The following is a 14,261-nucleotide window of genomic DNA, read 5'->3' as shown; positions in this document are numbered from 1 at the left end:
CTACCGCTTGTGTGTTTGGTATAATCTAGCCTGCTGCAATAGCTTAGCAGATCCGAAGATGAATCCGTTTTGAAACCTTCACTTAGGAAAACTGTAAAACTAAGCAATCATACAGAAAACACATCAGTATCTCACTGGAAATACATTTATTGTCTCAGGGAAATCACACAAAATGACACTGTATAAAAACCAATAAGTTAGCTTAAAGCTAGCATCTATGGAAAATACCATTGGCAAGCTAGCAGTTAGAATGCACAAATGGACTATAGGGATTAACTTTGTCCATCAGCAAATATTTACCTCAACAATATTCTCTGTCTTCAACTACAAATTGACTAGAATACTTATGATAGGATACGGTTTATGTTGTTTGTCAATATCAGGACATTCAGATTGATTTCTGAAAAAAATTATAAATAACAGTTCATAATTATCTCACTTGTATTCATTGATGAAGAAAGTAGCAATGTGCAGTGATAAAGAAAGCTGATTATGCAACATGATGCATTGCTGAATCAAAGCCAAGATAATCAAAATCAGAAGACCAGTGAAGATGCACAGCCCTACCACTCACCATCTGCCTGCCCTCGTCCTATCTTAGTAAACCTCTGCTAAATCTTTCCCTCTCATTTTTTCATAAACCAATTAGAAACATTAAAGAGTTTTTGCTCGTTTTACATTTCTTTACTATGTCTCTACCTTCACTGCATTTTTCCCCTCTCTGTCCCTTTTTAGAGTTACAGCAGGAACTAGCAGCTGTTATCCAAGTACAGGTTGCATAAAGGACATCAGCACCGTGCCTGTGAACACGTTTACTTACACAAATACAGGCACGCACAATGTCAGACTGCAGAGGGTGAGAAAGGACCACCAGAACATTAAATTAGATCACATGACAACTTAGGATTCATACCCTCTAGTGGTAAAACCAAGTTAGAAAGCCACAGCGCTAATGAGGGTGAAACACATGGGATGCTGCAGAGTCGGCCACAGATGATGGAGCCAAATAAGCACAAGGCCACTTTAAAGCCATTTTCCTAAGTGATAGCATTATCTACGTGACATTTGCTGAAGTAATGGAGAAATTTCAAGCCATAAGCATTCCGAGAACCACAATGTATTTATGTGGACCTTGTGATAGCGCTCATCTTCAGCCTCAAAAAAAGTCACGCTGTCAAGGAGGAAGCCTTTGATGTATATGATTAATTAAAATTCTGTTGCATCTTTTAAACTGCCTTCATTGAATGTAAGAAACTTGTTTTTACTGTAAATAACGTTGTCAGTTATGTCTTTTTAAATAAGGCACTGAGTAGTGTTATTGCTGTTGGCAGAAATTACCTCCTGTACTCATCTTTGCTGCAGCAGCGCTAAAGAACCCTCCAACAAAACACACTTCATTGTTAGATCATAGTGTTATATAGAGGGTGAGCAGTGTTGTCCTTAATGTTGATCAGCTTTCGCAACATTTTTCTCAGCTTAATTCGCTCCAGGAGCCACAGAAAAGCCCAAAGCACATAGCCAGACTTCTACATCAGTTTGTTCAGTTTCTTTCCTCTGGTGCTGCAGTGCCAACAGATTACTACAAAGCAGATTGCACTCGTCACCACAGACTAAGATATGCAACATTTTGCTGCAAACAAATGACCTCAGTTTTGTTTTTTGGTTTTTTTTTAAGTCAAATCTACTCTGTCTCTACAGCTTCAGTGTTGTACTTCCAGTTCAGTGGAACGTCCTCCTGACACAATATGGTTGAAGAGGTGTCGTAGACATCCCTGTAAGCTGTTCCGTGCAGGAATTCAGGACGCTGGGGCTGACATCATCTGGGCCTGCAGCCTTGTTCCGGTTCAGTCTCTCCAGCTGCCTCTTCACCTGACTGCTGGAGACAGACAGGCAGGACGGGGAGGCAGGAGAGGTCTCAGAGTGAGAGGGAAGGCTGCGTTAAGGTCCATGACGAGGGTGCAGGGTGACATTGTAGAGGTGTGACAGGGAAGCTGTGGTCCAGCGAGAGTGTGAAGTCTGTATGACTAAAAGCTGGCATAGAGAACAAAGAATTTTCATTCTTAACTGAAAAACAGGTTGAGCTTATTTGGTCTGTTCAGAATTATTTAAATGTTTTATAAAGTTATGCTGAGTGACATTTAACTCGTTTAGCATTTATAACAGTGTTGACTCTTAAGAGCAACCAAAGTTAGTTAGTTAGTTAAATAAAGCTGATCATCTGTAAACTACTTGGGAAAAAAGTATCTGGTAAATTAATGTAACAATGTGAAAGCAATACTGCCATGGTCTGCCACTTCCCTATATAAATCCTTATATTGTATGCAAAATCAAAACCACAACACACCAGTACAAACAATGAGCTTTGCGTCCTCTAAACTCACAATTTCACAAACTTAGACACATAAGCAGCTTTATATACATAACAGTGATGGGTCTGTCACCAGTCACTGCATCTCTAAATGTTAATTAATAGTTTTAGAAGTATTGCATTTTCCAATTAAGAACACTATAAAGTCCCTATTAGAGATGCACCGGTCAATCGGCCGCCGATCAAAAAGGCCGGTTTTCTATCCAATCAGCCCAATCGGTGACCGGCCGGTCACTGTCGTCATTTCCGGTTTTTGGCCGGTCACGCTGACACGCATGCGCAGCAGCTCAGAGCGGACAGCTCAAAACTGGACCAAAGCAAAACAAAGATGTCGTTGATCTGGACATATTTTACCGTGTGCCAGGACGAACCGAAACAGGCTATGTGTAATGCTTGTAAGTCTAAAGTAAGCCGTGGAGGATCAACGCCTAAGACTTATGGAACAACCAACTTAAGACGCCACTTGGAAAAGAAGCACCCATGCTTGTTTAGCAAGTATAAAGAAGACACGGCTGCTAGTGCTAAGACTAAGAGGGATGTACCTGAGTCACAGCAACAACACCCCACCGTCGCCCCTATGTTCGACACGAGTGTTGAGAAGTCTAATGCCACCACTCGAAAAATAATGGAGTACATGGCACTGCTCAGGGGGCACTGTTGAAACTCACTATATCTTATTTTTGATGTTTTATTCTCAAGCCAAGTAAATATGGTGTCTATTGTATGATTATAATGATTTCTTAGATAGAAAATCGGTATCGGTAAAACCGGTTTTGACAGGTCAGACCCCCTCAAAAACCGGAAATCGGTATCGGCCAAGAATTTTGCAATCGGTGCATCTCTAGTCCCTATATGGTCATTGTTGCTTTGTACTATGGCTGCACGATATTACGACGTCAGATTTACAGTATTTTACAGTATCACTGTCAAATAATTTGCAATATGACTTGCAATCTATAAAATACTTTGACTATAAACAAATACTTTAGTATAAGGTGATTTAAGGATTGATAAGATGGATGTTGATACCACAATGGTGGTAAATTTCCCAGATGTTGCCCAGTCCTGATGATACTGGTGCAAAAAATATTCTATTGTAAACTTATTGCTAGGCACCTACCATCAGTGTTTACAACCCAGCAGAACAAAAACACACGTGATGAGCTACCTACAAGGAAAATAAACCACTTTTTATCCAGTTATTATGCTATCCAATTCCCACTGCCATTTTCACTTAATGCTATGTTTATAGAATAATCTGCAACACTTTAGTGTGACAGCAAAGCCATTTGTTTATTGTATTTATATGGTTTGGTAGATATATTAATAATTCAAACACACACACACAAGGAGGTAGAGGAAATTCAGCTGTGGTCAGATAAATAAGATGATGCATTTGTGCTGGTTAAAGCTGTCACCTGGAAGCGCAGGAGTTGTTGTGAAGGCCAGAACCCCACTGATGAAAATAGGTCAGCTGTGGGCAGTAGGACTCCCAACAGTGCTGGAACTATCAATCAGTTTCAGTTTATTTTATTTCACCCTGAAGAATGAAACCGACATAGTCGCTTTTTCAGTTAATGGGGAAGCTGAAAAGCATTGCAGTCATGGCCACACAAACCAACATATTATAAACATCATTACAGGGTTGGAAAATATTGAGGGAATCACCTTTTATTACTTTTAATGCCTGGTTCAATAAAGTCTAAATTAATAAAAGGAAGAAAAAAAAAGGATAAAGTGGAGAGCTTTGTGGTATGGTTATCTCACACACCAGAGCCAATTTATAACCCATTATAATCCTGTTGTTCTTGGAACAAGGTAACAATCCTACACTCCACTATATAAGGACAAAACACATTCAAGCAAAGAAAAAACTTTGCCATGCAGCTCTAACCATGTTTCCTGTCAAAGCTGCTCAACCTCAGCCTGCGATACAAATCCAGGCAAGCAAAGACGTGTGTGTAGTTGATGGTGTGCAGCTGAGGGCATCAAATGAATGTGTACCGTAAAAAGTCTGTAAGCCTTCATCACACATAATTTCATTAACCGATTCTAATTTTCTTTTAGCCTTTTTTTTTTTTTTTTTTAAAAAAAGCAAAATTTGTACTTATTGAGGTGATCTTATAAAAAAGAAATATGGCAGCTTCACGCTTCAGGATCAGGATGTACAGCAAAAAATAAATTAAAGGCATATTTCATTCTCATCCCAGCAAGCTCCATCTCTTAGATCCAGCATGTGAAACCTCACTAGCAACCGTAAGCAGTTTCAGTACAAATTTAAAAGGAGGGGAGAAAAAGGGTTGCTTTGATCTAAAGAATCAGCTGCTTTGTCTCCATTTTGTGCACATATTTTACAGATTTAGCAGCTGCCTTCAGACTCTGGCTACCAGCAGAAATGTTGGGGGATGTGCTTCATTTAAGGCTTTTTTCCATACAAACAAGTGTACAAAAAGAGTCCATGTCATTTATAATTTAACTAAATGTAATTACTTTATCCTTCTTATTAACTTTAGAAGAAGAAAAAAAAAACATGCAAAAAAAAAAAAAAACTCTCCTTTCCACTATATCAGGATCACTCTATAAGCATCTCAGCCGGGCTGGATGCTGTAAGCTCAGCTGCCTTAACAGCTAACAAAATAAAGACAATGATCATGTATCTGTGCTTGGGTACATGTGTGACTGTTAAATAAGGGAAATGGCATTTAAACAGAAAAACTAAGAATATGTGAGACTAAGTCATCCTCGCCCTGCAACATTCAGGTTAAAGGGCATATAACTCACATTTTATCCCAAAGGAAAAGGGTGCATGCAGACAGGTGGGGTCACAGCTGGAGGAATTGGTGCGAAGCCAAAGAGAATTTGTTCCACAGGTAAACAAAAGAGCCTCTCTCAAAGTTTGACTGTCAGCAAGGCGTGACAATCTCATTTAGCTGGCGTTATGAAACATCCTCTCTGATAATATAATACACATACATGGGGACACTGTCACCCAGCCAACACACAAAGCCATCTAGGAAATGAGAATAGTCCTCATGAGGATAATGGTCCATCACAACCCATGATGGTTTCCTCTAGAAGAGCAAATGGCAGTAAATGGGATGTTGATTGAATCACAGCATTTCTATGTACACCAGATGGCAAAAAGGCTTCACTATGAAACCAAAGAAACAGCATCTAACAGACCACATTTCCTAAACAAACTTGGAGTGGAACTTAAAAATCTTACCATCAAGAAAGAAAGCAGTCTTTTCAATGAAGGGGCAGCAGTGTTTGTGAGGAAGAGTGGCACTCTATAAGTTTGGATACCCTGAAGGTATAATTTACACTTGGTGATGTAATACTAAGGGCAGCAAGTTAATGTAGTTAACGAAATATCTGAGGAAGAAGTCATGTGTTGGAAAACTTCCATCTAATTAGTCATAACACCCTCTGTTAGCAGAGAAAACAAAAAAAAAATCCCACACATTTCCCATTGAACATATAATTGCACCAACTATTCTAATAGAAGGAGCATCCATTTCTCCAACAGCCTTCATTTACTACCTAAATAGATGGATTAATACAGAAAAAAAAATCATGTTTAGCTCTCCAACCTGCAGGTACATGACATTACCTAAAAAATCCAGTAAAGTTGAAGGGTCCTTAATAGGGTGATTTGACTAAACCAGTTCTTGAAAAATGAGCTGGGAAAAAAAGACATTTGCCAGCATTTAAATAACTCATCAACCACTCAACCTTCAACTTAAAGAAACAGTTTGCATGAAATAGTTCATGCTCTCAATGTCCTGCTAAGAGGCTGATACAACACCTACAACTGTACACTTCCATGTCAATCTATGACAGATAACCCCACCCAGAACCCAATATGATACAGCACTTCTAATCCTATTTCCATACTTTTATATACTCTTCAGTTTAACACTGGTTGTGCTTCCGTGCATCATCTGGTTTAGACAAATGCCTTTCCTTTTGCTTTTTCCATTTCATGAGCTCTGCAGATGCAGGTGTGCAGCTTCCACCTGACTGTAGGAGCTTAAATGACGCTTGATACTAGCAGAGATGCTAATGCCTTGAAAAATGTCAGCCTGAGGCAGCAGCCCAGGTGCTGCTCCAGCCAGCCATTCATTCAAACCGCCTGCCACACATCCTCCCATTCATCCCTCTACAAATCAGACCATCCATTTTCTCAGCTTGCCAATACCACCTTAACAAGCAGCAAGTTACTTTGATTCTGTGGGTGACCTTACTGTTCCTCTGCTTTATCACTGCCAGCAACTAAAACAGAATACTTCTTTACAGTGAAAAAAGGAAAAACCAGTGGACTTTTAAATGCTTCTACAAGCCTTACTTGATGTTTTCTGTCTTTTACAATACAGCAGTATCATAGTCCATACGCTAATGAGACAGCTCACACTAAATCAAACAGTCAAATGTGTGAATATTCAGCTAATTCAGATATGAATGCATCTTATTCAACTAAGCTAAGAGTCTCTAAAAAGACACTGACCTCCAACGATTAAGTCCTGCTCCTGTTCTATTTTCCACTAAATGAATTTTGTACTTCTATCAAAACTCTATTCAACCTCATTCTCTGAGCAAAACTCTGAGGCAAGTTTCCTGTACTCTGTGTGCTACACAGATGAAGCTATCAGAGCATGAAATCGTAGTTGTGATGAAAACTAGAGATTCATCAACAAAAGGCTACGATCAGTGAAGCCGGGGTGCAGCTTGAGGCGCGCACTGAGTCAGGTCAGCCAAAAAGGTCGGGCACTGTTTATCAGGTGAGCTGGAAAAGTGCATGTCAGACAATGATGTGATGGTGTAAGTGGGAGCTCCTGCAGGAGGAGGAAGACAGGAAAACATCCACATTTGTTCTGTGATGCATCGCCTCTCGATCTTTCCCAGAAATAAAAAAAAAAAAAATAAATAAAAAAAAAATGGCATTGTGCCTGATGACTGGCTCAGCTAGAGCAGAAGAGGAAAGGGGAGTTATTCCACGGGTACTTCAAGGGAAATGATTATTTCTAGCCTAACTGGTTCTGGGTAGTGTTACATCTAAAATCCTCTAAGATGAAACTTTAAACCAATAGCCAAACACATAAGCTGTGATGTGGCTGAACTCCCAAAAGACAGACGGTTCTTTACTTATTACACAGAGAAAATTACACCAAATTTGAGCAAAAGTTTTTATATTTGAAGAGAGTGGGATCCACACTTAAGTCTTGGCAAGCTTTTAACAGTGGAAACTTTGACTGCTATTGCAGAGCTAAGAGAAACAGCCATCTTTCCATGTATACGCAGAGGTCCTCAACAGCACATCCAGAAAACACCCACAGTCTGATTCACCCAACGGTTTCACTCCAAGTTTCCAAAGTGAGGAAAATGGAGGATGAAAAGAAGTAACAAGTCAAGCACACACCCAATCCCAGACAGATGAGTAAGTGTACAAAGAATTGAGACTCGCAGAACAGCTCATACACTCTGGGATTGCTAAACGATTTCATCCGTGCACATGGTTTTTGTTAAAACTTGTATAAACACAGCACGGAGAGCCGGTCCAACATCTGCGATGCTTGGGCTGCGATGACGCAGACAGCCAAGCGACAGACAGTAATCTCCTCCCAAAGACAATACACAAAGAGACGTGACCCTGCATGTCCCCGTGACTCTAAATCTAAAGTGTGCACACACACAAACACTGGATTAGTGTATGACCCTGGGGAGCTTCAAAAAGAAAATAAAAAATCTCCCAGAACTTCCTGCGTGACCTCACCCCCCTCCCCTCCCTTCCCTTCATCCTTTTCCTCCCTTTTCACCTTCCCCTCAGCATCCGAAACAAAGTAATTCATCCTTGGGCGCTGCTATCTAGCCACTCCACCCTTCCATCAATTCCTCCATCCGTTCTCTCAGGACAAGCAGGAAACTTTTGAGTCCACATTTCGGAGCAGCGGGATGACACTGTGCAATGTGTTCAGCCATGATAAGCGCAAACGGAGCAAGCCTCTGCCTCCTCAACAGTACTTTTACCCAGGAGCATTATGAGATTTCACTCCGAGTTAGGATGTAAACAAATGACGCTCTGCTTTCTGGGACTCATTCAAAACAAAAAAAAAAATAAAACAGCTACATTTAGGCCTTATCTAAGTAGTAACCTCAGTGATGCTGGCATTTGAAAAATTAATGCCATCCATCCTTAAATAAGTGCACTATTAAAAAGTCAGTGTTAAATAATCTGAAGGGCACAAGTTTTTTTTTGCATTTCTGGACATATTTAATTAATCATCTTGTTTAGCTTCATTGTAAACATATGTGCCCATCTTGGGGCTAACTTATTTGGTAAACAGAATGCTCTGACGCTTTGAGTTCACAGTAACTTTTAGCCTGTGTTATGGAGGAAGTGCTTTTATCTGTAGCAATTTATAGAGACAGGAAGTGACAACAGCACATGCTGATGTGATGGGCCTTAACATTACAAAGGTGCAATCCATCCTGTCCTCAAGTACAATTGATGGAAATGGCCTAATAAATGGCAATTTTATAAAATAAATATTTGTAGCGTTGTTCTAAACCACAGGTCAATATTTAATGCTGTATTTAGAATTTGGGATAACCCTTCTTGCTCATTGTCTTTAACTCAGCTGCTCTCGCTACTCAAAACTACTGTTTACAAGTTCAACTAACATGACAGGAAGGCTTTCACCTCTCCCTTAGGCTTGAAATATATGCGCAGTAAAGGAAACGGCTTGTTCACCGAACGGAAAATTCATTTGTAAATGCTAAGAGCCGTGTAAAATGCAGGCTTGTTGCCTCTCACACTGCACTGCAAAGGTATTCACGAACACATTCCTCCTGCAACGCCCCTGTATTGGAGAGGATGGCATTTCCTTTTTTTACCTCAGCTTTCTAAATGGCTCAGTGGTGTAACACCTTTTCCGCTGCTTTTTTTCTTTGTTGAGAAAACGGCACTGGTGGACAAAATTATAGAGAACAAAATAATTTTAACATGATTTTAAATGTTAAGGTATCTCATCAGCATATACTGCAATACAGGTATGCACCATCATAGATTTTCTTCAAGTCTTGCATCGGCTTCTAAAAGCAACCTGAAAATAGGCACAGCATCCTATGAGAAATGCAGTCTTCACTTTCCAATAACTTTAAAAATCATCTTTAATTATATTCAGATTGCTCAGTCTTTTTGTGCTTTCTTTCAAAAGAAGACAAGCTGATATCTGATGTAAAGATCTGAGCTGACAACATATCACTGAGCAGACCATAATTCCACGTGACTACCTGCCTTTGGCCATGAGCAAACCAACATACACCCACACATCACAACGACACAAGAGATGGGGAATGAATTGGAAAAATTGCAAAAGTGATAATAGACAGATGTGCAGGGGGGTTACAGTATACATGCCATGACAGGAGAGAAGTCGTCTCCATCTGCTAATTTTAGATTGTGTCGTGAGACCTCATAGACAAGCGAGATTGAATACAGACAATGGCCTCTATCTGGAAGGTTGTCAATCAGAGCTGCACAGGTGTAACTGCTATCGTGAAAGCACTGTTAACCATGGAGATAACTGTTCAGCGTTGTTAGTGTCACGTGCAACGAATATGGCGTGATTAAATTAATGCAAATCCAATTTACACGCAATTACATGAGTGTCTACATGACAAGGAGGAGTGCTGAGCAGGTTTTCTCTTCTTTCCACAGTGCAGCGTGTTTTTATGTTGCATGCTTTTAGGAATGGGCTTTTTTCAGGCAACAGAGTTATATTCGTTTTTTGGAGGCACTGTGAATAACTTGGGGTTTGTAGAATTGCTTCATTGCTTTGACAGATAAGCAAAGACACGGGGAGTAAAAAAGAGATGAGAGAATGAGCTGGCCTTAAATGAAGCAATCAGAGTTCATTTAAAAGCGGTTCTCATACTTAAATTAACCTCCAGCCACATGTCAGAAACAACAAACCCTGAGCATTAGCAGCCAAGGTCGTCAAAGAGGCATCGAGTCTCCCCCAGTCGAGTCAAGAAAAAAATGCAACAAAGAAGAGGGAATTGGTAGAAAACTTACCTCTTCTACTGTGAGAGGCATGCATATCCTGTACTCCTTCATTAACATCTTCCTCCTCTACGTGTCCCCCCTTGCTATATATTTACAATGTGTCAAACCGCCTAAGTAAGAGTCCCCTCCGCCGTCCTACGGGATGTGTGTAATATCTGGAGAGGTGTCAGCTCATGAGAGAGTACGGACGGTCCGAGTTATTCAGTGCACCCCAAGTTACGCCTGACTTCTTTCATCGGAATCAGCGGGCGCTTTCTCCGACACTGAATTTGAGAGGAGAAATGAGCTCGGATGGTTCTGGGTTGTCCCCTCCTATCGTACTAATGAGTCAAGTTGTATGTTGACAGCACTGAGCAAGACCGGAAGTCTGGAATTTGGTGTTTTCAAAATATGAGCAATACACAGAAAAATCTTAATTAACGCATTATTTAATTAATAAGTAAATAAATCTATCATACAACCCACACTAGTCCAGTTTATTATAACTGAGTTCATATGAGCTAATTAATCCAAATAATTGCTTGGTTAAGGAAAACAACCAACTGAATCCAATCTCTTTGATTTAGTCCTTCCTAAGTATGCACAGGACAGCAGGTGACAGAAAGGAAGGAAAAACTTTCAGCAGAACTGGACTCAAGAAGAGTGGCCATCTGCCTTGACCAGTTGGGGTGGAGATGACATGATAGAAGGAGTTAACAGCACCATAACCCAAAGCCAGGGATACCTCCTAAAAAATAATTTAAAAACAAATAAATAAATAATGAAATAATAAAGAGTGAAAAGAGAAAATTTGAAGGAAGAGCTCAGTGCAATCATGGGACATCTTCCAGCAGTCACGCCTATAACAGAAAGGATGGCTAACGGCCAAGCCAACCTTAACTATTAGCTTTATTTAAAAAAGGAAGGGTTTTGCCTAATCTTAAAGGTAAAGATGGTGTCTGTTTTCAAACCCAAACTGAGAATTGGTTCCATAAGAAAGGGGCCTGACAATGACGGTTCTGCCTCCCCTCCTACTTTTGGAAACTTCAGAAACCTCAAGTAAACCTGCAGTCTGAAAGTGAAATGCACATTTTTTTTTTATTTATTTATTTTTAGAGGGGGGTATGTCTGAAGACAAAAGCTCTGAGAACTTCATTAATGACTCCCACTAAGATAGACTTAATGGTTAGTAAATTCCACATTAAATATTCTAAACGGGTTCTTTTGACATATCATTAATTGGCTACAGACTGTGTTTTGTTATATGCAATGTACTGAAGTCAGAACCTTATTTGAGTTTTTAAACAAAGTTTTGTTTTTGTCGGTTTTTTTCTGATTTCTAAAACCGCTGGCCTTAATTTTGAAAGATATCACACCGGAAGTTGTATGACCTACGTTGGCTAGTCGATTATGGTTTTGTCTTAAGTACCTCTAGAAGTAAAATTAAATAAATAAATATTTTTTCTTTTTTAATTGCGTAAGCAAGACGTAGGGGTTGTTCATATGGGCTCTTAAAGTTAAGAACGAAACTATAAATAAAATGTGAAGGTAGCTCTTGGCTCGCCACAACTCGTATTGTCAAAACCACTCGCAGAGTTTGTCGGAAAATGTCAGCACTTAACGGTTACTTCGCTTTTTTTTTTTTTTTTTTTTCCTCCTGCTGCAACTTGGTCGGCTGAAAAACAAAAAGCGCCGCTTGATGGAAACATCGTTCAAGTCGACCACAGCGCAGGAAACGACGTCTTTGCTGCTCCCTTCGCTGTTTAAATCTCACCCATATTCAAAACACTGGTTTAGGTTTAACACCCTTTACTTTTGCATGACAGACCCACTGATGATTTCTGTCCATTTCATGGGTAGTTTGTGAGCTTATGGACAGTGTTCCAGTATTTTAATGGGCTTTGAAGTTACTGAATGTTATTTGAACAGAGAACTTACTGTCCTGCACAACTTTACGCAACTGCACAAGATTTCGGTCCTAAACATGAATGTTTAAACCAGGCAAAAGGCGAGCATGCCAAAAGCTCTGTCTGCCAATGGCCAGTTTTCTTAACGATGAATCCAAAGTATGTCCAGAATAAATATAAAATGACATATTTGATTGTTCTTTTCCCTGTTACTCAATTAGCTTTAAAAAAAAAGTTTAAATATGGATGAAGAAAAAAATGTTTTCCCTTCTGAGATAAGCCAAGGCTCAATACAACACTGACCTGATCATCCTTATCCAATGATGAAGCATTCCTGTCTAGGTGAATGTGGTCATTGTCATGATACTTATTCCCTATAGGACATGATGGGTCACTGTTTGGTTTTGTTGAGAGTAAAATTATTTGAATCACATGTTATGGCCTTTCACTGTCACCCAATTGAACACCTAGTTCCAAATAATGTGTAGAACCAGTAACAACACTGAAGCTCCTCTGGCACCTTGTGGTGGCCCACTGATTCCTGGTTTTTCCTTTAATTTGCTACCCTTCTGCATTTTACATTGTGAAGTGGCCTTTGGCACGAGAACAAGAAGAAAATGTCTAACTTGTCATGGACTGTGCTGATCCCTGAAAAGTCAACAAAGTTAATCTACAGATAACTAACCCATTGGTTGTACAAATAAAGCAGTTTTTTAGCCTAATTCTAGCCAGATGTGTCAAATATTTTTCCTGCTGCTGATGAAGTTACTGACTCAGGAAACACCCTTGTTGTATTTAAGAACAAACCTATTTAGTTGATCTAGTAGGAGGATTTATGTACTAATTGCTGCTATTGTTGGAAATGTTCCTGCCTCAACATGTTTTCCTCAGTTTTGGTTGACAAGAGCACACTTTGTATGTTTAATCAGATATCTGCAGAGTAAACAAGAATTTCACTCAGGGAAACTAATGCTGTTGTCCATGAATGCTGCTGCCCTTGAACAAATATTTACCTGCTCACAAGAGCACAGTTAAATGACAATCTTGACAGCCTGGTATCTGAAATTACAGTGTTCTTAATACAATTAGTCACACCTATTTACCCGAGGCCCTGTTTGTCTTGACATAAAAAAAAAAGAAAACAGCATTAAAACGTTATGAAACCGTCACTTTTAATTAAACAAGTAGTGCTGCTGGCTTAACTGACACTACTAATATATTTACATACACTCAGCAAAATCCCAGCCCTTGTTTCTGCACTGAAGATGCTGAAATTGTGCTTTGTCAGCATGTATTTCCCCTTCAGAATATATTCTTGCTGGGATTGTGAACCCTCTGAGCAACATATCAAATTAAGTTCTGCTTTTAATAAATAGTCTAATTTATGAATCACTTCTATTGATTACACTGGATACACTAATGTATTTTTATATAAAGAATAATCTACTGAGAGTGTAAATCAATAAACCTGCAATGCAAATAAAAGGTCTTTGCAAATTTAATTACTTTGTGTAAGTCTGTTACCTCATTCATATAACTGAGACTAATTTCTTTAATTAAATCCATAATTTGCCATATAAATAGGTATATCAAGCTTAAAGGGAAAATCCGATTAACTTCCTAGTTAAAACTGTGATTAAATGCAGCTGTTTTTGAGTCAATGCATCATGCATTTAGTCTCACATGAAACATGTACTAACTTTAATAAAAATGGCATAAATTTCTGTATGCCTTCTCTCTGCCTGTATTGCATGTCATTCAGTGCATGCAGCAGGATGATGCATATCTATTGTAAGTCTGTGGTGGAGAGTGCAGTTTTCTTTTTGGAGCAGTTGTTTGAGCAGCAGCACAAGAGCCAGTGACTCAAAGAAACTGAACAAACTAATACAGAAGGCTGCTTCCATACTGGGGACTACAGCTGTATGTACTGCTGCTACAG

At 39.4% G+C, this 14,261-nt stretch overlaps 1 protein-coding gene and 1 long non-coding RNA gene across 4 annotated transcripts in view; one reads left to right on the top strand and one right to left on the bottom strand.

Annotated features, from left to right (window-relative positions):
- Positions 1–10,746, bottom strand: part of LOC121637815 (cytoplasmic phosphatidylinositol transfer protein 1-like) — a 72,546-nt gene extending 61,800 nt beyond the window's left edge. For all 3 annotated transcript variants that reach the window (XM_041982098.1, XM_041982099.1, XM_041982101.1), the window contains exon 1: positions 10,446–10,746. In XM_041982098.1, the coding sequence (XP_041838032.1) occupies positions 10,446–10,493 (48 nt within the window). In that variant the 5' untranslated portion in view covers positions 10,494–10,746. The remainder of the gene's footprint in view (positions 1–10,445) is intronic.
- On the top strand, positions 66–12,947 carry LOC121637816. Its single transcript, XR_006009953.1, has 3 exons — positions 66–180; positions 243–244; positions 12,937–12,947. It is a non-coding gene; the product is annotated as an uncharacterized LOC121637816 (long non-coding RNA).
- The last annotated feature ends 1,314 nt before the right edge of the window (positions 12,948–14,261 follow it).

Source organism: Melanotaenia boesemani, chromosome 4, assembly GCF_017639745.1.
Source record: "Melanotaenia boesemani isolate fMelBoe1 chromosome 4, fMelBoe1.pri, whole genome shotgun sequence".
Classification (NCBI taxonomy): domain Eukaryota; kingdom Metazoa; phylum Chordata; class Actinopteri; order Atheriniformes; family Melanotaeniidae; genus Melanotaenia; species Melanotaenia boesemani.
This window is presented reverse-complemented; position numbering and strand designations above follow the sequence as displayed.